At 40.3% G+C, this 19,780-nt stretch overlaps 1 protein-coding gene across 2 annotated transcripts in view; it reads left to right on the top strand.

Annotated features, from left to right (window-relative positions):
- Positions 1-19,780, top strand: part of EPHA4 (EPH receptor A4) — a 144,958-nt gene that overhangs the window by 100,376 nt on the left and 24,802 nt on the right. For both annotated transcript variants that reach the window (XM_028167935.2, XM_057551445.1), the window contains exons 6-9: positions 6,433-6,557; positions 7,570-7,729; positions 8,901-9,012; positions 18,013-18,071. In XM_028167935.2, the coding sequence (XP_028023736.2) occupies positions 6,433-6,557; positions 7,570-7,729; positions 8,901-9,012; positions 18,013-18,071 (456 nt within the window). The remainder of the gene's footprint in view (positions 1-6,432; positions 6,558-7,569; positions 7,730-8,900; positions 9,013-18,012; positions 18,072-19,780) is intronic.

The following is a 19,780-nucleotide window of genomic DNA, read 5'->3' as shown; positions in this document are numbered from 1 at the left end:
AGAAAGTCGTGATGGAGCCCCAAATCTATGCTATTTCTGTTTATCCAAAACACACAGAGATAAAACCCACCTGTGACTTCTGGATGCGCTGTGGTCTGCTCTCAAACCAAAATTAATCACAGGTACATAGCCAATGAGGATTCTACGGAGAAAGCATTCTCAGTTTCTCAAGGGTATGTATTATTTTGAATACAGAATTATTTGATGGGGAGAGAATTTATCTTGGCTTCCTAGTGGAAAGCTCAGATCATTCAGCCTCAAGCTTCGGTAAAAGTTTCCTTTTATCCTCTTGAGTTTTTGCTCCATCTTTAAAAAGTGATATTTTCCTACCATTTTACTTGTTTCCAGTGGGTGCGTGGAAGGACAGTCTGTTTCACACCCTTAATCTTGCTGTTCCTCCCCTGACTGCAGAGGGCACTCTACTTGGTTACCCTGACACTTCAACAATGATGTCCTTTCCGTGGGATTTCAAGGATAGATGCGGTACTAAGGGCTGCCCCTGGTGGTGACTTTGCTTACACTAGTGAGTCTTTAGAGATAACTCTGGTCTTGTCAAACTAGGGGGCTGCTTGGGGCTCTTTCTGGATTTAGGATTCTAACTTGAAGGGAATCTCAACACCACTCACCTTTGTAGTTAGGAGGTCCCGAAAACTATTTGCATATGCCCTCCAGATACAGAGGAGAAATACCGAACATATTGTCAATGCCCTCATCCAGGGAAAGAGCCGTTTCTCAAAATGCTGTCTGTAACAGTTGCAGTGAAAACTAGTTTTAATGTTAACTTACTTTTGAATGACATTTTAACAGCCTGTGTGTTCGACAAAAGTTCAGGAGCGCCAAAAACCCCTTAGGAAACAGAGACTCCATTTAAAATTAGAATTGTCATTTGCTTCACTCCTGATTGTCAAAATCTTAGTTAACCTAAATAGCAACACCAAACCCACAAAAGGTCATCTGAAACAGGTGCAGATATAAAGTTGTTTTAGGGATGACTTACTTCTGATACTTTATATTTAGAAAACATTTTGCTGGCTACAAAGAGTTTTTTTAGGTCTATTTAAACATTTAGTTCACCTTTATTCATTCGACAAATTTATTGAGCACCCACTGTATGCCAGACAAGATCTTGAAGAGCGGGCATATAGAGATAAGTCTTGTGCTTATAGATTGTACATTCTAATAGCCTACATGCTTGTATCTGAAAGGAAGGTGTTTTACAGATGGGAGAACAGAGGCAAGGAAACTTGAGTAACTTGTCCAAGATGGCAGCTAGTAAATTTCAAACCTGGATTTTTATCCAAAATCCTTTTTAAATTCATTGATTTTTCCCATCAAATTAGTAAAATGAAGACTACTTCGCGTGGATCAGGATGCTTTTTCATCTTTGACTCATTTCACGTGTCCTAGATGAGCCCTCTGCCCCCACAGAACCCAGGTGCTAGTGATTTCCTGAACTTTCCAGTCACGTGTGCAGCAGGGCAGCTCTGATCAGCCATCCTCTCCCCTTTCTGCTTCTTGTTTGCCCAGCAAGTCAATCTGGACCACACTTCCCCAACCTTAGTCCAAATCCTCCGTGGTTCTTTCTGTAATCCACAATGCACTCCTCCACATTCTGGCTTTTTACCCCAGTTACTGTCTGTTTAGTCAAGTACTGTTTAAGTTTTAAAACGTGAATGCCTATTTAGCTCTACTTTAAGTTCCTCAAGCAAAGGCTTAAAGGACATTTGTAGAATGATTGAATGATGATTGATGTGTCAGCATGATTTGTAAGTAAAACGAAGAGGAAATGGAGGCCATGTTTTGGGTTCAAAACTACTGAAATCCCCTTGAGAGTAATAGGAAAAGGTGGTCTCAGACATCTGCATCTCAGGACAGGAAAATGGACATTGAACATTCTGCTCTAAAAATTTGAAAATTAAGGGCTGATTTGAATTAAATCACAAATCTTTCTTTAGAAACTACCCTTTAGGAGTTCTTGCCTTTGTGATTTTTGCATCCATCCGTCATGATTCTCTAACCACACTGCCATCAACTAGCACGACCAGCTCTTCTGGTTGTGTGTTACGTCAAAATTCTAGCCATTAAAGGAAGGCTGCTTATGTCCAGGGGCACAAAAGTTTCCTTAAAGCAAACATCTCTTTTTTATGAAGGAAGTCTGTGGGTAGGGAGGAATGCCTTTCAGTCTAAGATGTGCCTTTGTCCTATAATGAGCAATACTTACATCAACCCTCAGCTTCCTGCCAGCTTCTCTCACTCTTCTGCAGGTGTATTATGTGTCTGAACACACGGGATAAGGAGGAAGCCTCTTACTTCTCCCCATTGCCGTGATACAACTTGGATAAGAAGGTTAGCAGGAACTGTTTCTCGAGTTCTAGAAAATGAATTCTCTGGGTTGACACTAAAGAGTGTCTTCTCTGTAAGACTATTACAAAATTCTCTGTCTTCTTTTTTTTTTTTTCAGTTAAGAGGCTAAAGGATAAGATGGCACTTAATTGGATACCAAAGATTGTATTTAATTTAGCTTTGTTTGCCCGTTTCCATCTTTGCCGTGTTCCATTGGTGCTCATTAAGTTTGTGGTTAGTGGAGGAGGAAGAGCCAAGTCTCGATAAGGTTTGGGAATGTAAACTGGGAGGCAAGCAGGACCTTTCTTCTGCTTGGTCTTTTTATGTGGACCAAAATTCCCGGTATGATGAGAAGCCTTCTTTTGAACTAAGGCACTGATTTGTCAAAGCTCCTGTTAAACCATGTATCTGGGACGAGTGTTCAATCTGTTATTTTATTAGTCTATTATCTCCTCTGCTAATTCTGCTGGCAAAGGGCAGAGCCCTGAGGTACTGGGACTCAGGATCCAAAACACTTCTAAACCGAGTAGGGTTTGGCCGTGTTTACCAAAGTGTGGGAGCATACCAATGGTGGCATCAGAGACGATTTTAGGGGAGACCCAGATGGGACGTTATGTAATACTGAGTTGCTCTGTGTGAAAGTTAGTTCCTTTTCCATTCTCTCTCAGTTCTGCTTTCTCTAAGGTCAGAATCTCAAATTGGTGTCAGGATTATCCTTAATGCTTCTCTAACACTGGCTAATCTCTTTTTTTGGCAAAGCATAGAGAGGCAAGAGCATTTATGTATTTTTTTTTACATTGTATTAATTATAGTATTATTACATATTCTTTTTTTTTTCTTTTTTAATTTATTTTTGGCTGTGTTGGGTCTTCGTTTCTGTGCGAGGGCTTTCTCTGGTTACGGCAAGTGGGGGCCACTCTTCATCGCGGTGCGCGGGCCTCTCACTGTCGCGGCCTCTCTTGTTGCAGAGCACAGGCTTCAGACGCGCAGGCTCAGTAGTTGTGGCGCACGGGCCCAGTCGCTCCGCGGCATGTGGGATCTTCCCAGACCAGGGCTCGAACCCGTGTCCCCTGCACTGGCAGGCTGATTCTCAACCACTGCACCACCAGGGAAGCCCTACATATTCTTTAATGTATATATTATTTTTATTTGTATGGTTACCTGCCATTGATTGCACGTGATAACTGTAGAGGGAAGTTTTCTTTCGAGAAATAAAGTATGTCGTCTTAAGAAAATTGTTATTTAAATCGTAGTCCAAGTTGCAGAGGGATGTGGCAGCAGTAGAGGGTGGCATGAGAAGACTGATGCTTGGGAACCACTGGGGGAGGGAAATGATTGAGAAATGCCGTTGCCAAATGCCTCCTCTAGCGAAATGAGCCACAGGCAGGCACACAAGGCACGGTGATGGCTTCCAGATGTAGAGTTGGAAGCTGTATTGGATGCAGGGTAGGAAAAGCGAGGAAAGAACCCTTATGCGGCTTGTAACATGGAGGGCATCTTCTCTCCAAAGTGGCAGTGTGGCAAAGCCCAGTTTTTCCCAAACTGGTGCTTTTCTTGCCAAAGAAGTTAAGAAGCTCTTCTCCAGGGGGAGGAATAACTGCCCTATTGACTGTAACGCGCGTCCCTGTTTTAGGTCTGATTCTCAATCTCACTTGGTCATGGGTTGCTTTTGTCACTATGGCCTGATAAAAATGCTCTTCTGAAAAAGAGCTGTTTGGAAAGAATTCAGACTTTGCAGCCACACAGCATCATACTTTTTATAAATTACCATGATTTATTCTCCTTTCCCCTTTAATCTCATTTTCCTCCATTTTTATAACAGCTGAGTAAGCATACACTCTCGGTTTCTTTTCACATTTGTGCCTATGAATTTTCCAAGGAGGGCTGCATTAGGAATATCCGATTAGTTAACACGATGATATTGTTAACTGCCTGTCTGAGATTTTGTGAGCACTCGTTGGAGCTCATATGCCCTTTGAATGGCCACAGGAACACTGCCGCTCCAACTCCCGAAGTGGAAATCAGGTTTATTTCCCACATGCAATAATTTAGGGATAACCCAACCAGAGAGAAACCATCTTAGTTCATCAGTGCGCTCACTCCAAGGGCAGCCAGGCGATTCTTTCCCGAGAAATCTGTCTGATCAAGATCTGATCCAGAACATTTCTGAGCGTTAGCTCATTTTATAACTTTATGATTTTCCTCCCTCCTGCTTTCGTTCTAACGGCCTCACTTTTCTATTTCATTTCCCAATCCTGAACATCAGAGTTGGAAGAGCCCCTTTTTATGGAGTGGATGCTAAAGGGCTCTGTTAGGCAATATGTTTATTAACTGGAGTGAAATGGCTTTTCACAGCCAGGCAACCTTCCTAGCCTCCTTGCTACCTCTGTATTTAAGAAAGTCACTCCTTGCATTGTGCTGGACAATGGCTCTGTGTCAACCAGTAAAGAAAGAGAGAGAGGAAACGTGGGGGGCTGCCGGGGAGCCTTAACACAGCTAATGAGCGCATTTCCGGTTTGCATTATCCTCAGGTGTTCAGTAGCTTTCGTATGTCTGCTGCGTGTCTCTCTGTTCACTCAGTTTGCTGTTACTAACATTGGGGTTGCCTTTGATGGAGGATGTATGTATTCGCTGTATCGGAACATCACTTGTGTTTATTATGCCTGAGATCCAATCTGGAATAGCTTTGGGGGCGGGGGTGTGGGGGGAAAAGGAGAAGGAGAAATAGGGAAGAGAGTGTGTGTGTGTGTGTGTGTGTGTGCGTGTGTGTTACCATCTCAAGGCACCCCTAACAGAGATGCCAGGCTGTCAGATGGTCCCCTCCAAGAGGTGCTCTCTGCTGGATTAGCTTTAGCAGGAAGAGTCCCTTGTGTGACATGTAACTTTGGTGTATCTGGTTGCGTCCCTTGCCACCAGCACACCTGTCAGATGTGATCAGAGGGTTTGCAGCTAGTCCCATTCCATTTTCAGATAATTTATTTTACTTTTTCTCTTTTTCTTCCTCTGAGTTAGGATTTGGCAGTTGTGTGTGTCGGGGAAGAGCAGGAAGATGACCCAGCACTACTCTGTTGTTCCTCAGTGGCCACTTTTGGACGTTTGTTTTCATATATATTCACAATTTGAGAATGAATAAAAATATACATTCAATTAAGGAAAACCTCTACTATCTGGCTCTATAGCAGCTTTGTTAGATAAGATCTCAGATTTCGTGAACGCTCCCTCTTCTTCCTGGAGATGCCACATTTGTGCCTTTGTTGGTCACCGCAGAGCTTGGTAACAGCTGGCTGGAGATGCGACCACCACAGTGGCGAAGCAAGGGTTAGGTAGCCTGGGTTGATAAAAATTTCTGCTCCCCATCCCTGATAATACACCCGGTGGAGGACGGCTTTTGTGTCTTTCTCAGTGGAAAGAAGAAGATTTGCTACTCAGCAGGCAAAAGCAATATTTCAACTCTTGTAAAATAGTTGCAAAATGCCATACATGTCCAGAGAGACTATCATGGCTTTATTTGTGTTCTACATTATTTGCCTGGTTGTGTTCAAGCTGGAAACTCTTACTGTAATTAAGCAATACTTTTATTTATATTGGAAAGTATGTAAATTGTTTGCCTTCTGGCATTCCCTACAGTACTCTTGGAAGAGTTGCAAAGTCTCTTGTATAAAATTAAAGACCAATAACACGACACTCAATTCTTTGGAGGTAGGATGAGATGCAGTTTCTCTGAGCTTAAGAGGAGATTTTCCAAAGGTTTTCATGGCTTGCAAAAAAATAAACAAGCAGATAGCATTCTCTATACCTACGGCCTTTCTGAGGAATGGCTACAGGTGCTGTAGAGGTGATACTGTGAGGCCCGTGGACTTACCAGACTACTTCAGAGATTGTCTTTTTAAGACAAACCATATACAAAAAAATATTGGAAAGAACCATAAAATGGTATGCTTTTGTACTAGGGAAGAGGAAAACGGGGATCTGGCAGAAGACAAGACAATCCTTCACAGTTTTCTAAAATAAGATGATATTATTGACTGATGCCACCAATTTTTCCCCCTAAAGTAAGATATCTTTTGTTTTTTTTTTTTCCCCCACTAGCACCCTCATCCATTGCTTTGGTCCAGGCTAAAGAAGTTACGAGATATAGTGTTGCTCTGGCTTGGCTGGAACCAGACCGGCCCAATGGGGTGATCTTGGAGTATGAAGTCAAGTATTATGAGAAGGTATTACTTGAATAAGCAAGGTTCTTCTCCTTTCTTCCCCCCAACCCCTCTTTCCTTCCCTCCTTCCTTCCTTCCTTTCTTTTTCTCTATAGTTTTGGTCAGTTATAAGTCCTGGAATACTAGTAAATCTCAAAACCAAATGCATTTGCTTCCCAATCAAATCCAATTATGAATTTTATGTATTAAGTTGCTAATCTTAAAAAAGAGAAAAAATACATTATGTTCTAATATAACTATATTTTTTCTTTCTAGTCCTGCAAATCAAGATAGCTAAGCTAAGGTCTAATCTATAAACCTTTTATCAGGAAGAGTGACTCATAGAAGTTGAAATAATGATCTGTTTAAGTAGATCACTGCTATTCAGAATCAAGGTGTGGATTATGATGACTTTTAATAGAAAATCAAGGAAAGCAAATTACATTCTTCAGCCTCTTAAAGTTATAGAACGACATTATTTTTTGCAAATAAGTTGTCTCTTAAAGGACAGCATTCTGAAGAGAGCTATTTGCATTCAAGGTTGTCTAGAAAATGAACAATTGTCTTCTCTTTCTTTTTAAAGGTAATCACTTATTGGTTTCCTTATTGAAAGCAGAAAGGGGACAGGATTTTTTTTTTTTTTTTTGAAACCAGATTATAACATTTTTGACATTTTCTAGGATGGAAAATAGAAAAAGAAAAGGGACCTTCTTGCAGTAGTTATTTCTGTGAAATTGCTGGGTGTGGAGTGAGAAAAACCATCAACCATCATCTAATGTTCTTTTCAAAAAAAGATATGGATAAAGATCTGGATATGGTCAGTGTCAACAGCGATCATACCTGAACTCCACATTTCTTTCAACATCTAAGTAACAGTAGTACTTCTAACATTGAACTGAATATAGTGTTTAGAGTTTATCAATCTTCATTTACTTTCAACCTCTGAGTGGACTGGCTTGGCTGCTTTAATACTGTATCAGAGTAAGTGGGGGATTTATTTTGCCACTTTCCTTAATTTTATCCTCTCGTAATGTAGGATCAGAATGAACGAAGCTATCGGATTGTTAGGACGGCTGCCAGGAACACGGATATCAAAGGCCTGAACCCTCTGACTTCCTATGTTTTCCATGTCCGAGCCAGGACAGCAGCTGGCTATGGAGATTTCAGCGAGCCCCTGGAGGTCACAACCAACACAGGTAACGAGTTCTGAGATTCTTTGTACAATCCAGGGCAAATCCCATTATGGTGAACTAAGAAGCTATACAAATTTTTGGTTAGGCAAACATTTTGCTGCAAAGGCTATTGCTTGAAATTAGATAGCCAGTGTCTGTAACTTAGCACACCTCTTGCTATTTAGAGAAGAACATTTTTCATAACCGTATCTGATCTGTCTTTTCATATGATTGAAAAACGTCTTTCTCCTGTGTTGAGCCTTCCATAAACCATGAAAACTGGGATTGCCAAACTGGCTAATGGACAGTTGCATAACTATCTTACATTAAGCTAAGGAGTTTTCTCCCTGGGAAGATTAGAGAAGGTACCAATTTTTTTTTTAACTCTCCTATTTATTTCTAGGAATCTGTTCAAATCAAGTCAGATCAGTTTTTTTAAAAGCCCCTCTAGACAGCTACATCAATCTTTCAACATTGTGAGTTGGACCAACTGGATGATTGAATCAAAATGTTAATAGAGGGCATACCTATGAATAAGCAATTTACATAAGACATCTCCCCTCCATAATTAGCAAACCAAAATTGAGCCTACTGGATAAGGAGCTGGTGGGGCAGAATTTTCTATGTTAGTTCTAGAAAGTAATTTTACTCACAAATTATTAAATAGAATATAAATGAAAAAAGAAAGAAAGTACTCTAGAATAAAATCTGAAGGGGTTTGACATCCTTTTCGATTATCCTGGAAGGCTTCAAGGAGGAAGTGGCTTTTGAGCTGGGCAATAATAGACAGGTTTTTTTCTAGATGGGGTGTGAGGATGCAGTGGAGGGGTCGTTCAAAACTGCTTGTCCTTTTGGAAATTTCCAGGTGTCTTTCTCACTAAGGAATTCATCAGATCCTTAAATAAGAGTTTGGGCTGAGACCAGAAAGAAAAAAAAAAGAAAAAGCAATGAGTGGAAATGTTTACCCTAGGATTTAATGAGTCTTCTGGTTGGAGTTCTTCATACAATTATAAAAAAGAATGTCTTAGTCTCATTAAGGCTGTCTTAGAAGATGCCGTTGTGTGAATACTTAACGTAGAGCAAGATAGGCTGTGAGCATTTCAAATGGCTTCAGAGAGTTGAAACTTGTGACAGTCAGAAGTTCCAGCTCTTAGGACCTTGCCCAAGGTGATCCTTGTGTAACTGTCTTTGCCAGTGCCTTCCCGGATCATTGGAGACGGGGCCAACTCCACCGTCCTGCTGGTCTCCGTCTCCGGCAGCGTGGTGCTAGCGGTTATTCTTATCGCCGCTTTTGTCATCAGCAGGAGGTAAGCACTTAAGCCACTCACTGCCCCTGACCCCCTTCCCAAGTTTTTATGAGGGAGCTTTTTGTCTCCTCCACACAAAGCTGAGGCTTTGATTAGCATCATAAACATGGCATTTGCAGCACAAGCTCCCTCCTCTTTGCTTTGATCTCCCCACCCCGCTGCTAGAGCTGCGGGCTGGACCCTGGTGGCAACGCTCACCACTGAGAGTCCTGGAAACACCCAACTGATTCCAGGAAACTAAGCTGAGAAGCAGGCCATTGGGAACTTTCTAGATATTCTAGGCTGTAAGGTGTTACATTTATACCTCTCTTAAGCCTGAACTGACTGCCAAAGGCCAAAAAAAAAAGCCATCTAAAACTTAGACCTCAAATTTGAGCTCTGCTCTTTGTCAGCTGTGTTACTTCACCTCTTTGAGTCATTGTTTCCTTTTTGTAAAATAGGGATAATAAAATATCTGCCTCTAAGAGTTATTGACAGGAGAGTTTTGATAGGCAAAGTAGATAATCTGGCACACAGAGAGGACTTCAACATGATATTGGTTCATAATAACAGTAACCAAAGCAAAGAAGTGGGCATTCCTTCTTCTTCCCTTAGGAAAAGCCATCGACATTTCCAGAGAGTTTCCTTTGAGCACTTCGTGGGCTTGGCATTGTTCTTGGAAATGGATCTAAAACAGCAATTACTTATTCTATGAGAGTTTACACTCTAACTTGATACTTGAAAAACAGTCTAGAAAAGAGAGACATAGAAAGAGCTTGACAGCATATTGTGTGTGTGTGTGTGTGTGTGTGTGTGTGTTACAATAAAACTTTATTTACAAAAACAGGTGGTGAGCCGGATTTGGCTGAGGGCCATACTTTGCCAACCCCTGAGCTTGACAGCATATTCTTTTGATCCAGTTTTTCTTATTATCATTGCCTCCATCAATTATTAACACTGCCTGGAGCTTCCAGAAGAATGGAGGGGGAGGGGGTTTGGGGGGACAGCTGCTCATCTTCAATGTGTGTCCACATCTAGGTCCTCTTTGTCTCACGTGTGAGAATCTTCCCCTTCTCCAACCTTTACCTGCCCCCCCACCCCCCATGCCATCAACTGTTTTACAACGTGGGGCTTTTAAGAAAAAATAAGAACCTGGGGATGTCAAAATGATCCTCTTAAATATAAATCTTTTCATGTCATAGAAGAGGAAACTGATACTCAGAAAGGTATAGTCCTTGTCTGGAGTCACTATATTGCTTTAGTGGTAGGTCTGTTACTGGACCCCCAATAGCCGTGCTTGGATCTCAGGCCACTGTCTGTTGCACTGTCTTTTCCTGGCTCATCAGTTGGTGAGCTCATTGATGTCACAGCATAGCCTCTGGCTATTTCCACTGACCTGGGCAAGCCACCATGATTTTCTCTCACTTTGTGGTACATTATAATTAAGGTGATGACCATATATCTTAGTTTGCCTGGATGGTTTCAGTTGTCACCCGTATTTATTAATATCATGTCTCTACTCTCACTCTCCAGAATGTCCTGGTATATAGAGATCAATCATGATCCCTCTCACACAGTACAGCACAACTCCTTATTGTGTGTGGGCACCTACATTTGTCATCGTGTTTGTTCTTTTTGGTGCAAAGTCTGTTTGATTAGAGCAGTGAATTTCATCTTGAAGGAGTTAAACCCACCACAAACACTCATCCCTGTTGCTGTAATACACACACACAAACATACATCTAGACATGCCCACTGTACCCTATATAAGTACAGCTCAGGCTTTGGAAACTTCAACTTGGCCTGAGCAGAATCTGAATTCCCAGAGTTCTTTCCTTCCCTGGCTTTTGATTTTGGAAGTCAATCAATATGGACCTCTCTCTTATTCATTGCCATTTGACTTTGTGCATGTACACATGCCAGGCTCATAAACACATGGGAACTATAGACATTAATCTATATCCATCTGATAGCCAGGAGGAGGGAGTGGGATGAGGAGTGTATAGAAATTACATGGGCTTTTGCTTTTGTTATTATGTATTTCTGCGTTTGAAATTTTTACAGTGTATATAAACAACTTGTGTCATCAGAAAATAAAGTTGTTTAAAAGTCTAAAACTAGGGAAAAATTATTAATAACTGCCCCTGTAAAAAATATTTGACTGAAATCCAGCACCCCAGAATGTTCAGAACCATTTGAGAGAACACTTGTTTACAGAAAGTGGGTCTCATCTCGAATCTCAACCGAGATATTTGTTAGAAGAATTCTCTAGTTGTAGTCTGCCTTTCCTTTAGAGTTACTTTTTTTGTTTGTTTTTTTTGTATTTTAAGTTATCCTAAATACAGCAGTCAGACAGGAGTAATTAGAAATAGGTCACCTCGTTATAAGTTTTTTTTTCAGATGTTCTTCTTTGACAAAAGAAAAAAAAAAGAAAAGCAGATGAAAATGTAATACAGGAAGACAAGTTTATTAAAAGCTGTAGCTATAGAAAATAGCATCGCAAGCTTGATGACTTAATTTCCTTTCTGCTTTTATTGATCACTTTATTATATAAGGCAGGATTGATCGGATTTCCAATTATGAGTCCCCACCTTAGAGAACTGAGCCTGTCAAGTTACCCAGCCATGATCCTGTTCCTTCTCCCCCATTAAAAAAAAAAATGTTACTTCCCAAGGCTGATAAACACTGCTTGGTGATTGGTCCTCAATGGATCACTTCTTAGAAAATGAAATGTCAACCCCTTGGCCTCCTATTGATTCTTCTTTAGTGTCGGACATAAAGCTGTCACGGAAAGGCTGCCTGGAGCCAGGTAGCTGACAGGCTTTGCAGCGGCCGATGCACACTCAGCTGATTCTTCTCCGCAAGCAGGCTGTGTGCTCTGTCATAATGGACCGCAGATGTTTAAATGGGACAAGAACAGGTGAGAAGAGAAGAGACATGTAGAGCAGACAAAAGTCTGGTACATGCTTTTAGTGAGAGTACAAATGAAAGATGGTAAATGGTACCCCTAAAATCATCTCACCAACCTGCAGCCAGTCATCTGGGAAAGCAACAGATGAAACATCACAGCCTGGAAAATGATGGTGCTGCTTCTTGCCTCTTAGAGCCATGGATAGTTGATGGCAGAATGGATGCGAGGGACGGACCCCTTATAGGGTGACTCCCCACACTGCTGATGACATGGGAGATTGTTTTAAGAGGTAGATGGGCAGAGATCCACACACTGAGAAAAGTTTCAGTCCTTCTGATTACTTCAAAGGAAAATCTGTTTGCTAATTTGTCTTTTAAGAGAGAGGAAATGGCCTCAGGCTCACTGCTAGTATCTTGCTGGATTTTTTTTTTTTACAGCAATTGTTTATTTTATTATATTTACTTTATATGGAGAAGTATGAGCTTTAGGCAAGTCAGAGTGATCTTTAATTTTTCCAATGAGAAGATCCACTTTTTTCTTTTGACCAACTTGGAAGTGTAAACATTTGGGGATCTCAGTGAAAGAATGAAATTCCTAAATTTATAAATTGTATTTATATATTTAAAATAATATACAGAATACATTGACTTAGATTTATTGTATGTTTTTACCAGCCATATTATGTTGAGGAAATTAACTTACATTTTTTATAGGCATCTTTGATCAGTGTCTTCCTGTGGCACTTATCACATACGTTATAATTTAAGGATTCTGTCAGCTTTTCAGAGAATGTAATTGTACCTGCCATCTGGGTGGTTTAAGGTGCAGCATTTCTTGTATTTATGTAATGCTGTCTCTAGAAGTCTTATCCTAAACTGCATATGCACATTCTGTTGGCAACATGGCAACATTTCCTTATACTCCTGTAGGTACACATTTGTGATCTCCACAGTGTAACCACTTAATTGCTTTTAAAAGTGATTTTTGACTGTTAACAATGACATCATAAAATGCAATGATAAGGTCCTAACCTCAGGACTAATGATCTTAGTGATCAACTGTGTTAAATTTCTCTGACAACTACCTCCCCCTTTTATATTAATGATTTTATCAGTTTACCTCCAAGCATCCTAAATAGTATTAATTCAGGTTGCTTTAGGCCAGTGTGTCTCCCCCAAATAGTATTTTATTGTTCAGTATGTATGAGAAACACTTTTAAGAAAGAACTAGAATGCAAGATGAGTTCCTCTTTTCTAAAGGACAGTTTGGTGACCAGAGACAAGAACTGCCTGATAACCAGCCATAGGTGGCGTTTCTACTGACCTTCTGATGATCTCTGGTGCTGCCGGGTTTCCATTTATGTTAGGGTTATAAAGTACCCCTATTACCTGAATTAAAGAAGTGAATTAATTGATTTTAAGAAAAAACTGAAATGGCTATGGCAAAATTTGTGAAGGAGGTACACTTACGGCTCAAGATAGGAAACTACTGGCATCTTGTATGTTAGGAACTTGAGGCCTGGAGAGGAGGTTAAACAGTTAACTGCACCAAGGTCACACAGCTAGTTAGTTGCCTGATCAGGACAGGAGTCCGTCTCTCCTGACTTCAGTACTGGCCTAGATAGATTATTTTAATGTCTTCTGGACTGAAAACATTGACCTACATCAAAAGTTAGCATTGACAGTTGTAGCAAACCAGAGCTTCAGGAGTCTCCTTCATGATGTTGGTACCATTTGTGATGTGTGATTTGATGTGCAATCTAACACATGCTATAAAGTCAGACCTTGCAAGTTAGTTTTGTCTTCTTCGGAAGGTTACGATTTTCCACTTTGGAGCTGAAGCTGTTGCCATAATGCTAAAACAGTCACCATTCAGACTCTATCTTCCCTGGTGTCCTAATTGTAATATTATGGTCACATAAGAATGAATACACTTAAATGTTAGCCGAAATGGCTCTGATGAAGTCATGTAAATTCCTACAATTAGTTGGCAGATGGTACTGCGGGAACATTTCTAAGCAACTTATGTGCACTCGTGTGGTTCAATTCCACCCATGTCAAAATGTTGCTCATGAAGAACATTTAGCCATCATTTGGTGCAGGAACAATGACAGCTTAAGGAAGGGGAAAAAGAAGAATAGCTTCGATGAATCTTCAGAGGTGATGCCATTAAACGCTGGGAAGTGTCCTCCTGGAGCTATGCTAGTTATTACATTGCTTTATCTTCTTTAATCCGCACTTTAGCTGAATAAATTACTTACCTTTTGCTAATTAGTTTTGGAACAGTGAGCCCCATCAGTCAAATCCATCGACTTGATCAGGGAAGTCAGTATTTTAATAAAAGTGGGGTGTGTGCTGGGCCCTGTCACGCTTCCCTCCACTATTTTGTTGGTTTTATCGGGTAGTCAAGGCGCCAGGAACAACACATTGGTTGGGAGGGCAGGGCTGGGGTCTCATGCTGTCCCTGGACAATGTCTGTTAATGCCCTGACTCCGCCTCCCTTTGACGGAGGCGGGCTTAGTCACAGGCTTTCAAAGTTTCACCTGCAGAGGAGTCTCTTTACCTCCTGCAGTTAAAAGGTTCCATGTTTCCTTCTGGAGCATTCACTCACAAACCAGTCCCCTCCTTCCCCCCTTTTTTCAATCAGCTTGCCCACATCTCAATAATTAGAAAATCTTCCACAAAGGTTTCCTTCTGTCATTCAGGTGATCTGCCTTGGATGTCAATTTAGCACTCTTTTAGGCTATGTGGTTTCCTCTGGGCTGGCTGACCCAACGATAAGCTTCCATAGGCTTTCTTTCTCTGGACAATAATGAACACATTGTCGCACCCTGAGCCAAAGGAGAAAGGGTCATCAGGTGACAAAGGTAGAGCAGGACTCAGGCTTTTTAGTTTTAAAGGTATTATTAAGTAGCTAATAGGCTGCAATTAGCTTTTGAACAGTAATCCCTGTGTTTCTTTGTCAGCACTCCCTGTACTCTACCGGGGTCTTCTCCTCCAAGTTAACACTCCAAGTAAAGTTTCTTTAAAAGAACACCCTCTACCAGAAAAGCTGTCCTTCAGAGTTGAAGGAGAGAGAAAGAGTTTTCCAGACAAGCAAAAGCTAATGGAGTTCATCACCACTAGACTGGCCTTACAAGAAATGTTAAAAGGACTTATTTAAGCTGAAACAAGAGGGTGTTAATTAGTTGCAGGAAAACATATGAAAGTATAAATCTCACTGGTAAAGGTAAATATGCAGTAAAAATCAGAATAATTTAAAGTTGTAAGGTTAATTACTTACAAAGCTTGTATGGAGATTAAAAGACATGAATAGTAAAAACAGCTATAACTATAATAACTTTGCTAAGAGATACACAAGATAAAAACATGTAAATTGTGACATCAAAAACATAAAACATTGGGCGGGGAGGGAATAAAAATATAGAGTTTTATAAAAAAAACAAAATACACCTTCTCCTCTAATTTCCTTCCTCCTTCTATGTTCAGAAGTCTGAGGAGGGGCTGGGCAGGTCAGCCTTATAGTGATCCCTGCCATTTTACATTTCCTCTGGCTTTGCACAGATTTCATGAATATGTTGATGGAAAATGGCACTCCTGGGGTGCTTGAGGCTGCTCCTTTCTTTTGGTATCTACAAGGGTTTTTGATGAACTCTCTGACAATTTAAAGTTGGGACAAAAGCTTCCCTGCTCGATGCATTTTTTTCTTCTTTAAAGGAAAGAAATTCAAATCAGTATTGGAGACCTAAAGTGGTTTAAAAGATATACTTGTAATTTTAGATAATGCTTTTAGGAGCTCTGATAAGATACAATCTCTGGGGCTGGCAGGACCCTATCATACCCTTGGGACCTAGGCACGCATTTCCCTGACATAAAATGCTATTTTCATAGTCCCTGACCTAACACTCTTATATTTCCTTTAAAAGGAGAAGGAAGGGGGAGTTTTGGAGGGGACTACATCTTTCATACAAATGTTTGGTTTCAGGCTGTTTAAACCTGTTTAGCTTCTTTGATGAAGCAATGGATTTTGAGAGCAAGTGGAATCCAATTTAAGTGGATTTACTGATATAAAATGTGCTATGACTTATAATTAACTCTCACCAGCTATCATCATATAACTTCATCCCCGCTGGGAGAGGCATGTGAGGTAGTGAGCTGGACGGGGCAGACACACTCCTGTATTTGCTAGGAGGATCGTGGGTAAATGACTTGCCCTTCTGCCTCCATGTTCTCATCTGTACAATGGGACTGAACATGTGTCTGTCTGCCTGATTGCTTTCATAGGGTTCTTGAGAAGATGCCATGAAATGTTATACGTGAAGGCTCTTTTAAAAGTTAAATACAAGGTGAAAATGCAAGCTATTATTTGGGCCTGAATGACTCGCACTTCGAAGTGAACTCTAGTAACTGAGGTCTCTTTACTGAGCTGGTTCCTGCTTTGCAAACAGTTAGGGGAAGAGATAATATATGTGATGAGAGCACTTTGAAAAGTTAAATGCAGTGTAAAACTGCGAAGTATTATTATTTGCAAGGGAATTATACACACCGAGGAACATCTGTAGGCTCTGAGGGTCTGATTGCAGAGCTGGTTCCTGCATTGCTGACAATTAGGAGAGGAATGTGGGTGAGGAGCTGGGACACGTGACTGTGACTGAGCTGCTCTCTGGTGGCACTGCGTGGCCCTCTCTCTTTTCCATGACCATCCTGCCCTTCTTGACTTGTTCAGAGCGCAGGGGTTCAGGTTATCAGATTCAGGCAGGACCACACTGCTGCGACCCCCTGTGGCCGCCAGGGACTCTTGTCACCACAGAGCCTGTTTCCTCATATGTAAGAGTCCTGACTGACCTCATCTTTAAAGCTCTAAGAAAATTACAAGATGATTATAAACTGCAATATAAACTTGACATTTTTGACAGAAACATACATGTACATATTTTATTCACTAATATGGTCTCATCTTCCAACTTTACAGAGTTCTAACATGGACTGAGTTGATTTTCCAATTTAACATACATACACATAGACACATATGTATGTGTCTATGTATAATGTATCAAGATTACTGATTCAAGAATTATATATATTCAAGATTTCTTTCTCCCAAGACTCTTTATAACCAAGCCTGATCTCACTCCTATGGGACACTGAGAGCAGAACGCCAACTGTAGGACCATACGCTGTTTTTTGGAGAAAAGAATTAGGCGACAAATGGAAACTTATTTTTTGTTTTGTTTTGTTTTGTTTTTATTTGGCTGCATGGGGTCTTAATTGCGGGATCTTCGTTGTGGCATGTGGGATCTTCTGTTGCTGTGCGCGGGCTTCTCTCTAGTTATGGCACATGGGCTCCTGAGCGCACGGGGTCAGTAGTTGCGGCACGCGGGCTCTAGAGCGCACAGGCTTAGTTGCCCCGCGGCATGTGGAATCTTAGTTCCCTGACCAGGGATCGAACCCAAGTCCCCTGCATTGGAAGGAGGATTCGTAACCACTGGGCCGCCAGGGAAGTCCCGAATCCTTATTTTTACTGCTGCAAGTTTTCTACAAACTCTTAAGGAATGTAATCCAGTACGAAGCAAATGTTTACCTTTTAAATTGTCGTTAATCATTTAGGAATTTGTATGAAGCAGCTGAAGCTAATAACCACAAAACTATTGTTTTAAGAATATCATATGATAGGATAATGAGTTTTTTTGTGGTAGTAGTTACTGTGGTGAAAGCAACAGGGCTTACTATTACTTATCACATACTGACTGTGATTGCCTTTGATGTATGCAGAATTCACCTAGGGAAACTTATTTTAATTCAGAATATGTATGTGGGGAAATTAGCCACTAAACTTCGAATCTATTTTCAATACAATAAAATTCTCCTGGGGATTTAAAATTATAATTATATTATAAAATATTTGCTGTATCACCTCAGTTTAATACTGTGGTTACGAGCAGAGACTCTGGACTCTGCGGTGACAAGTTACTTACCCTGTTATTTCACCTCCCATAACCTCAGTTTTCTCATCTGTGAAATGTGCATTACATATCTGCCTGACTTATATAATGGTAGTAAAGAACTTGTGGTTTACAGCTTTTGAAAATATTGTTTTTTATCTTTTAATAGACGGAGTAAATACAGTAAAGCAAAGCAAGAAGCAGATGAAGAGAAACATTTGAACCAAGGTACAGAAAACTGGATTAAAAATAATTTTATTTTTAGAGCATGTCTCGTGTTTTCAGTTTAGAAATGTCTAAATAATATTCACATGGCTATTCATATTAAATTCCTTTCATGAAATTATCCAAATAATGTACTTCAGGGTTTCAAACTGAAATAGGTGATGGGTATTTTTTTTTAAGTGAAATTAAAGATGGAGTTTGGGTAATTTCCTTAGATGCGTCTTCTTTTTCCTTATTTTATCCTCCAACCTGAAAAAGTATTGGTCTAGCTGGCTCATTTTTGTAGCTGGGTGGCAAGGTTTAGAAGGTAACAATTTTTCTCTTATTATAAGGTAAACATTTTGGAGACAATAGAATAAGAAATTGAACACACCACAGAATATGTGCTGTGGAATTAAGGACTATCAATATTTCTTTAGTGGATTTTGGTTATTTTGATATTCCAAGTGGAGTCAAAGACTAAATTCAAAGAATCTGCTCTGAATGACTTGAGCAAGATAGAAGACTCTGGAATGGACAGTGGTTTGTGTCTCTCCAGGAGTACTATCCACGAGAACTTTCTGAGGTGATGGCAGTGGTCTTTATCTGCACCATCCAATGCATTAGCCAAGGGCCACAAGCACTGTTGAACACCTGAAAAGTAGTTAGTGTGAATGAGGAAGTGAATTTTAAATTTTATTTAATTTTAACTGATTTATATCGAAATAACACCGAGTGGTTAATAGCTACCTTATTAGCACAGGGAGGTAGAAGGGCTGGAAGAATAATCCTGAGAAAGGTTTTCTTGGCTAGAGCATGTGAAGTGAAGAAGGGTCATGGAGTGTCTGATAATTTTCCATTTGTTCGTCTTGTTTCCTTTCTAAAACCACACTTTCTCATTTGCATGTGGCATATATTTTTAAAAACAAAAATGATGCATTTTTTTGAGATGAGAACAAAACTGACAGTCTTGGAAAATCAAAGGGTTTGGGCCAACCAGTAGTATCCCACACCTCTCAGCGCCCCAAAGCCCCAGGAGCTCGAGCAGGGAGAGGCGGGGTATGAATGCCAGTGGAAAGTTCCCAGTAATTTCTAATGCATCTTGTCCCGGACATCTCTGGCTGCCCCAGAGGTCACATTCCGAATTCAGTTTACAGGTGACTATGGGGTGTGGCCGAATTACCCTTCCTCCTAGCATTTAAACCATTGATTTGGCCGAAGCTTCCAGGTGAAATTCAGTGTCTTTTCTTACAGCACTTTCTTTCCAAAACAGAATAAAAGTGGAACTCCAATACAGAGTTTGTATTTTCAAATCAAATAGCAGATACTATCCTCTCGTCCACTTAACCTAAGTTTAATCTTAGTTTGTTAATTGTTGTCAATTGTTGGTCCAGATATGAGGCAAAAGATGATATCTTGTAACACAGGTCATTTGAGAAAGTTTCTATTATCTTCCCTAAGGGAAGAAAGCTGGAGATGGTGGGTGGATGTGAGCAACTGATTGGGACAACAATATTTATTTATTTATTTATTTATTTAATTGTGTTTAGTTTTTTTTTTTAATTTCTGAATTTTATTTTATTTATTTTTTTATACAGCAAGTTCTTATTAATTATCCATTTTATACATATTAATGTATACATGTCAATCCCAATCTCCCAATTCATCCCACCATCCCCCACCCCGTGTTCCCTCCTTGGTGTCCATACGTTTGTTCTCTACATCTGTGTCTC

This window comes from Balaenoptera acutorostrata, chromosome 8 (genome assembly GCF_949987535.1).
Source record: "Balaenoptera acutorostrata chromosome 8, mBalAcu1.1, whole genome shotgun sequence".
In the NCBI taxonomy this organism is placed as follows: domain Eukaryota; kingdom Metazoa; phylum Chordata; class Mammalia; order Artiodactyla; family Balaenopteridae; genus Balaenoptera; species Balaenoptera acutorostrata.
Note: the sequence above shows the minus strand (reverse complement) of the source record. Positions and strands in the feature narration are given on the sequence as shown.